This window comes from Myodes glareolus, chromosome 7, assembly GCF_982192425.1.
Source record: "Myodes glareolus chromosome 7, mMyoGla1.1, whole genome shotgun sequence".
Lineage (NCBI taxonomy): Eukaryota > Metazoa > Chordata > Mammalia > Rodentia > Cricetidae > Myodes > Myodes glareolus.
In genome coordinates, this window is record NC_142032.1 from 31,526,281 (window position 1) to 31,535,298 (window position 9,018).

At 37.9% G+C, this 9,018-nt stretch overlaps 1 protein-coding gene across 2 annotated transcripts in view; it reads left to right on the top strand.

The window, feature by feature from the left end:
- The window catches only part of Prkg1 (protein kinase cGMP-dependent 1), a 1,163,909-nt gene extending 1,155,231 nt beyond the window's left edge, over positions 1–8,678 (top strand). For both annotated transcript variants that reach the window (XM_048438824.3, XM_048438823.3), the window contains exons 17-18: positions 2,342–2,408; positions 4,210–8,678. In XM_048438824.3, the coding sequence (XP_048294781.1) occupies positions 2,342–2,408; positions 4,210–4,308 (166 nt within the window). In that variant the 3' untranslated portion in view covers positions 4,309–8,678. The remainder of the gene's footprint in view (positions 1–2,341; positions 2,409–4,209) is intronic.
- The last annotated feature ends 340 nt before the right edge of the window (positions 8,679–9,018 follow it).

Genomic DNA, 9,018 nt, shown 5'->3' on the forward strand with positions numbered 1-9,018 from the left:
TCTGGGTCAGATTATGGTTTCTATGGTAACAGCATAGTGGATAGGGTAGCAAATAGGCTTACAGGCATTATATAGGGTAGAGAGACCTTCTTGGAGTCCAGGGTCAGACTTCAGGCTGTGTGGTAGCTGCACAGTTGTTAGAGTGGCTAATAGGCAGATTGAAGTCATCGTGGGGACTTTGTAGTGTTGCAGGGTATTGGATCACGCTGTGAACCCTGAGATTGCATTAGTTACTGAAAAACCTGTTTGTAGCTGTGGTGTATGTGGTTCAGCCCTAGCACACATCTTTAATCCATGAGCTTTCTGCTTGAATATTGTAAATAGGATTAAATAAAGTCAGTCATAGGTCAAGAAGTAGAACAAGCAACCAGTTGCCAAGAAGTGAAGATAGGGTTATTAAGAAAGAAAATAGAGAGGGAGTCAGGAGGGCAGCTAGAGAGACGTGCAGGAAGTAGGGAGAAGGGGCCATCAGTGTGAGGTTTTTTTATTGCTTGAGACACAGAGGAAGAGTATTGGGGAGGCATTGGCTGAGGAGGAAGGTCAGCTGGGTGCTTTCTCTGCCTCTCTGAACTAGCAGGTTATCACCCCAGCATCTGTCCAGAGTCTTTATTGATAAAATCGAATGATTGAGATTTTGATAAAAACATAGTGTAATTCCCTGTCAAATTTCACTTAGGTCCAGGCTGAGTGGCAGGTAGGTTGATTAACAAGTAGACCAACAGAGCGAGTATAAGTAACCCGCCTTGCATTCTCAGGAAGAACTTTCCATGGTACTAGGGGATGAATGGGGGGGGGTGGCAATGGTAAGGCAGATGGGTAAAATGGATCTGGAGGACTTAGTTGTATTTGAGTTGGGTTCCACATGGTTCCAGGCTTTGACGTTGATAGAGTAATTGATAGGTGGACTGGAATTTAGATATATCTTTTCCTATCAATGTAGTTCCTAGAAAACTGTAGACTTATAGAGGGGAAGGAGAAAGGCCACATACATAGGGTTTTGATTATGAGTAATTGCTATTTTAACATTCTTTATTTGCAACTCAAAGGAAGCTTACACCTATGCAGGTGACCTTCAACATTTCACTGCCTTTTTTTTTTCTTTTTTTTTTTTTTTTGTCGGTCATGTTTCATTCTACCCTAGGTCTCTGGGCTGTCCTTCCTCTGGGTCCTGGCCCCCCAGGCAGTGTCAGGGATGGGCTCTTGGTATGGGTTTCGAGCTGAAGCAGTCGTTAGTTAGCCAATCCTCAAATTTCAACACCACCTTTAACCCAGCACATCTTGTAGACAGGGAAAATTGTAGGTCAAAGATTACGTGGCTAGGTGGTGTTCCAATCCCTCCACTGGAAGCCTTGCCTGGTTACAGGCAATTCCTTTCTGTAACTCCTGTAAGTTAGTCAGAGCCTGCCTTCTCAGATTGCAGCCATATCCAAGGGACCTGTGAAGTCACGCTATGTTCTGATTTACCAAAAAGAAGGGATGAGAGAATATTTCTTATCTAACTTTTGAGGTACAATTTGAGCCACAAAAATCATGTATATGGCTATTTCCAGCACACATAGCTTACCCTCTCTTGAGAAGCTATTGCTTACTTGGGTGAGTCTTACTGTCCGCAAGTGTTTCTCTCTCTAGCAAGCCCCAGTGCTGAAATTTATGTTAAATACTTTCTTAACCAGTTTTAACTCTGTCCCATCCTGGCTCATCCTGAAATTATTTTGTGCAGTCAAGTCAAGGATCCCGTTTTTGCCTGAGTCGAGACCTCTGAAAGACAACTTCAGGCTGTGACAAGTGACAGTGTGGAGCTGGTCTTTGATCATCCACCCCCACTGTAACTGACAGATTGATTCACTGGCAAAGATGGAAAGTGTTTGTGATGCATAGAGAGAAGCACATGATGGCATTTATTAGATTAAGATAGTGCAAGAACTTAGACATAAAGACAAAATGAAATTGTAAAAAAGTTGCATGACAAATTGGTGTATGAATCTGACCATTATACCTTAAGTCTAAATATTTTTAAAATCTCTAGATACAATGATTTTTAAATATTTTAATAATTTGATAAAACTTATTTTTTAAAAAAATTAATAGTTTTTTATATTTTATAAAATAAGCTCATTAAAAACATTCTGAGCCCTATGTGGCTGCACACATCTGTAATGCCACCATTTGGGAACTGGAGGCGGGAGGATCAGTAGTTCAGAGTCATCCTCACCTACAGAGTAAGTTTGAGGGATCTTAGACCACATGAGACCCTTCTACATATCAGGTATATCAAATATGCTGTGGTGAGAATATATAGCAGAGATGGAATCCATTAATTGTCTTTATTTTTGTTTCTTAGATGGTTTGAAGGCTTTAATTGGGAAGGCTTAAGAAAAGGCACCTTGACACCTCCCATAATTCCAAGTGTAAGTAGACCTTTTAGTTAATAAATGGTACACACCTGATGGTATTTTTCAATCAACAAAGACTTGATATTTTAGACTTTTATGATCAAATTATAAAAACTACGAAACACCATATTAAAATGATGGTATATTCTAAAATCCAAATATAATACCGACAAATCTGTGGATGGTTATTATGGGTGTGATTTATCTTTATCTTTTTAAATTCTTCATTGAAACTCAAATGCCCTTTATCCATAAAAACAAGTTAGCTTTTGTTATCGTACGTGTTAGAAATATGTTTGTATCTAAAAGAGTACACAGAATTTAAAACAACCGTTTTCCGTATTGTCTCATTCACACATCTACACCTACCCCAGCATGACTTGGAAGCCATATGTTCTTTCCTCCTTCTATAGTGTCTGAAAGGTAGTTCTCTTTCCTAGTACAGTTGATTTGGAGCAGGGGCAATGCTGTTAAATAGCTGGTTCACTACATGGATTGCGCACACCATACTAACCTAAAATAGACTCCAACTGAAAGAAGTGCACTGCCCCTGTTGAATACAGTGTGTTGTGTTTTAGCAAAGGAGGAAGGGACAGATTTATGGTCCTATGAATTTTGTTTATATGCTCCAGTTCTTTGGAATTAACTCAAGAGTCTTTGTATATAGAAACATTGTCCTTTCTTCTAAGATTTATTTCTTTGTTGGTGGCTTTCTTTTTAAATTCAGGAAACAAAATAAAGTGCACTCGTGTCTCACATCACTGACCCCAATTATATTCATGGATTTTGTCTGTAGAGTAAGGGTAGAGTAAGAAGAGCCAAATAGTTAATGTAAATTTTTCTCACTTAAATTTATCAGGGATGACTTTTATACAGTAGGGATATTTATAAGAATTTTGCTTGGTGCCCTGAAGATCAGACTTAGCCAGTAAATATGGAAGAATTTTGTTCAAGTTTAAAGCAAACCTCTAAACTTCCATTATACTTAGAATAAACTTATTTCATAGAATATTTTCATTATACTTTTAAAAAATGGCATACAATATCTCAAAAAAACAAATAAAATAAAATAAAATAACATACAAAATCCATAATAAGGCCTTCCAGACCCCATGTCCTGGCTTCTGCCTCCTTTGCTGGTTCTGCCCCATTCCGCTCTCCTCTCTTGTGCAGCGGTCATGATGGCCAGCTAGCTTCAGAACATAGAACCCTCTTCGGAACTCGATAAGTGCTCTACCTGTTAGCATTTGGGCATCATGCTGGCCTGCCTCCCTGTCACCTGGCAAGATGCATCTGTCAATATTCAGGCAAATGCCTAGCTAGCCCAGAGTCCCACAGTCACACATACACTTGTCAGTATTCAAGGCAAAGACCTAGCCAGCCTACAGTCATTACATCATGCACTGCATGGCCGCTGTAAGGCTCTGTACACAAGTGTCAAGCCCCTTTAAATGCAACTGCAGCCAGGCGGTGGTGGAGCAGGCCTTTAATCCCAGCACTAGGGAGGTAGAGGTAGGTGGTTCTATAAGAGCTAGTCTATAGCCTGGTCTGCAAGAGCTAGTTCCAGGACAGAAAACAAAATCAAACATGTATAGGCTTGCATGATAAAATGCCACCCTTCCATAAGCAGATTGAAAGCCTGTCATTTGTAACAACATGGAGAGGCATGAAGATCGCTTTCATAAATAGAGTGATTTGAGCACAGAAAAGATAAAAGAAGTACACAGTCAGTCCCATGAGCGCTCTAAAAGCAAGTTGCTCTTTCGATTCTACCAAAACTCTCAAAAAATCTTTCACTCATTCTCTCATTTTGCAGGTTGCATCACCCACAGACACAAGCAATTTCGACAGTTTCCCTGAGGACAGTGACGAGCCACCACCTGATGACAACTCAGGCTGGGACATAGACTTCTAATGTATTTCTCTTACCTGCTTCTGCCTTGCTGAAGACAGCTTTTTCTGAGACACAGCTGCCAGCAAACCTGAGGGAAAGAGAGAAGATTAGTGCTCGGGGTCACCATGATGCCTTTGATTGATGCTGCTCCAGTAACTACGGTGGCATTAGGACTCATTGCTTAGATTATGATAGTGCTCTTCACATGTTTTATGTTTGAACCTACAATGACAGTTGACATGGTGGTCCTGAAGCAAAGCCTTTTACCAGTAAAGCGATGTTTTCTATTGTTGCAATGGCCTTGCTTTGCTCTGATTATACTTTGAAAGAGTGTAGGAAACACTTCAACCTAGTAGAAGAGTCTGTATCTTGCTAGAACTACCAAGAATAGAGAATAATATATTAGGTACGATAGATGACGGTGGTACAGAAAACCAGGGCTCTTCCCTTTCATCAAGGGAAGGGAGCAGAGCCTGTGACTTCAAGCCAGTATAGACATCGTACAAAGAGGACCACACATTCGTGGGTCACAGAGTTCATGTCAAACCAGTTTCTTTCCTAGCAGATGATGAGACTGAATGTTACCTTTCTTTTCTGATAGATTCTAAAAATTGGCCTGATACAAAAAGCACAATGGCTGTGGTTCTGTACGAGCCTCCCACGGCGGGTACAGATGCAGTTTTGGAGGATTGAAAATGTGCATGGTAATTGAGAAATTGGCAAGACAAAGTAGAGGGGGAAAAGAATTCACAATACCATTTCATATCTTTAAAATATATATATATATATATATATATATATATATATATATATATATATATTGTGCTTAAAGATGGTCCTGGAAGTGACTAGCAGCCAATTGGTTTTATTTATTACCTAACACCCTCAAACTGAGGCTTAAACTATTCCCTTTTATAAGAATAAACCCTTAGGGTAGGGGTGGGATAGGGTGGGGAGGAATGAAGACCCATCCAAAAACATAAAAATGAAAAGGTGCTATGTCTGTCTTTCATCTGTAATGTCAGTGTCTGAACGAATGACACAGATTCTAATCATCATGTCTAGCCAGAGACTCAAGCATTTTCATAACTTTATTAAAAACAAACTCCTGTCAGATGTCACAGCACAGTCCAGGGCTCAGAGAGAAAGGATATTAAATTATTTAAATTAGTCTCTTGTCTTAGGCCTGAACCAAAACACTATATTTATGGTCTGAAAGTCCCAAGTAAATGGTATCATGGCTATACTAAGGAGCTTTGTTTCTTTGAGGTCTGGGAGGAAAACCAAACTGGGCCAGGAGTATAGGACCATTCCCTGGATAAGATTATGAAAGTTAGAAGGGGTTAGAGAGGAACACAGGAGACTGATTCCTCAAAACTGCATTTTATCTAAATAGTGCAGAAGTGTTACAACCTTGGAATTTCACATTAGCAAGACAAGATTTGAAAATGTCAAGCTAACTGTCTTTTTCACACGAGGAAAAGATCAGCAATTAAACCAAGTATGTTGTTGGCAGGCTCGTTGACCTCTGTTCTCAATAGGCAGAATCCTCCAGAAGCTTTATTGGTTGGTAGCATTTTACTTATACTGAGAAATGTACAACTGTCCACGATGGCATCCTGACATGGAAATGTGTGTGAATAGAGGTTTGCTATTTTTTCAGTAGGGTTTTTTTTAAATGTAGAAATTCCTATAAAAATCTTTCCATTAGGTCATCACAGACTAACCAATAAATCACAGGAGTTTTCTTTGAAATTTCATACTCAAAACTACTTTCAAATGTGCTTTTCCTATCAAAATATAATACTCTAAAATATTTGAGGCCTAAAACAATTGAAAGTATATTTAATTTAGGATAAAGTTCAATCAAAACATTCATCCTGATATTATTATTATTATTGTGTTATTGGAATCCTCTCCCTCATAAACAATTTTTTAAGATTACTAGAGTACCTGGGGGATCTGTGGATTTCAACAGGCTAAATGATATAAAATCAAACACATTGAGCTAAAATTCAGTGATTTCTAGAGGCTTATTTATCTTTTAACTGATTTTTTTAAAAAAGCATATAATTCTGAGATTATAATCAATGTTTGATTTTTTTTGCAAGATCGTGTGTCTTAGGTATGCTAAAGGCTTGCTAGGATGTTACATTTACCTTGTTATTAGAAAGGGAATGTCTCTCTAACTTTTTTCAGATATCCACAAATCCCCAGAAATTTATGCGGACCATGTGTTTTGGGACTTGGATGTGAGGCTAAGACAACTTGCGCGAATATATGGGTTCTATGACGAGGAAAGGCATTGCTTTTGGCCCAGTGTGACTGTGGACTGTTTGCCACTTGTGATACACCTTTGTTCATTTCATCCACAGCTTTAATTAGGACACCCAACACTATCACAAGAGATAAAGGTGAACTCTCGCTTCCAGGAATAACTAACAGAAAACATCCATCAGATTTTCAACATTGAATTTTAAGGATTTAAATTGTGTCTTAATGAAGACACTAGGGCTATAACTCATGGCCAGCTTCATAAACCACATCTTAGTTTCTAGACTTTTCCATGCCCCCAGTTTTTCATTTTTTTTTCTTTTCTTGCACTAAAAACCATCTGGATAAACTAGAATAGTGCCAACTTGTTTGATTTGCTAACTGACTTTCTTGTTGATACTTTTGTGTATGGGAAATAGGGCTTTCTGTGTGTCTTAAATCACAGAAAATCTGCAAATCACCAAGGAAAGGACATAACAATATTTAATTAGACCGAACACATTAGAGAAAATGAGTTTTGGAAATCATTATAGTTGATTTTTATACTTATGATCTTTATTATTTGGATGTGAATCAGATTCATGTAGCATTTAAAACAAATTTATTTTTATTATAATCCTCACAAGTCATAGTTTTTTCTTTAAAATTAGAGAGCATACATGTGAATTGCACATGTAGAATAATATTTAAACTATTGATTCTTCCTCACTTCGCTTCCAAATGATAGACCTGATGTTGAACCTAAAGAAGTCAGCTACCATACTGAACACAAGGGTATTAAACCCGACTTTTTACAATAGAGGTATCTGTGCATTTCCCACAACGTCTTTTTTCACAATAGGACCACAACAAATATTTATGTAAATAGATATTTTGGGGTGATATTTTGTGGTACATATAACTTTTTTTAGTGTTTCACAGCATTATGATTTCATTTTATTTGTATTAAATAATGTTTTAGGTCCAAGTAGACTTGAATGAACGTCATAATTGTTAGTATTATTGAAACTTTTGTCAACAGTACTGTCACTCCTCTGTCCCATAGTTTAGAACATGACCTGGCTATCTGGCGTTGTTGCAAGTGCCTTAAACTCATGGCATCTTATTAAGAAAACAAATTTGGTGTTATGCTGCATGACAAAGACAAACACACCTCAAAATGTTGTCCTTTCTTAGCTTGCTGCGTTTTACAGTTCTTTCTGCTAACGATTTATAAGCCTTTATTATATAATATTGATGAATTACAGAAATGATGAAGTTGTTATCTTATTTCTGTTAAGTGTACCAGAGCCGTGTGTCTGTTCATGAGACACAGCGTCATTTCTGTGAAATGTATAAATGTATGTGCAGGTCAAATTACTATATGACATACTCTCAGTCTGTATACAGGTATTCCTGTTTTGCTCAGCTGTGCAGACTCAGTAAAAAAAAAACAAAAAAAAACAAAAAAAAACAAAAAAAAAACAAAAAAGTAGTGCAGTCAAATCCTAATGTATCTCATTTTATAGATTCCATTAACAATGGTCCAACCCAAAAGAAAAATTGGAAATGACTGCTCACCACACCTCGTTATGAAACCAATGATGAAAAATGTACCTTGGTGCACCCCTCAACAAAACAGGATGCTTTCTCTGAGTTCTTGTATATGCAGATCATGTATGAGGCAACTTTGCAGGAGACCTTGAAAGCCAAACGTTGGAAGTGTGTTGGGAGCCCTCCTCCTCTTCTGCCCCTGCATCAACAGACAGAGCTCTGGGACCTTAGCGATGACTCAGAGGTTGGGCTTTCTAAGTAAAGGGACATTTCTTTAAGCATCATCTATCCAGTTTATTTCAACGTATGATGTTTTTACAACTGGTCGTTCTTTTGTATTCCTACAGCTATGGTTATTTGGCCGTCCTCTAACAGTTTGTGCCACGTGAAAGAGTCTCTTGTTAGAATGCAACAAACTGTCATCCCTTGGTCGTCGGCCACTTGCGCTCTCTTGGTGTAGATTAAAAACTTTTTCATAACTTAACCTGCTTTGATTTGCTCTGTATTTTCCCTGCAGCTGTAATTGCAGAGTGCCTGTTGGATACTTTATAGAGTTGAAATAAAAAAAAATAATTACTTTTGAACTTATGTGCGTTTAATTCCAGACGAGTCAACAAATAGAATTAACATAACACGGTAATTAATACTGCGCTCAAGACGCCAATTAGTCACGATTTAACAATGCACAAAACACCTGCAACCCAAGCGTCTTTCATGAAATAGCAGTATAGAAAATTAACTCAATGATTCATATCTAAAAATTCAGTGCAGATAACACCAGACCATCCAGTGTGAAGAGAGAAATGAGACTCCACATCCAATAAGAAACATTTGATATGTAAAGCACTTCCTGAGTCTTGCTTCCTTGATTCTCCCACTAAACTTCATATAATAATTAACAGTAATAATAAATAGATTTTGGGG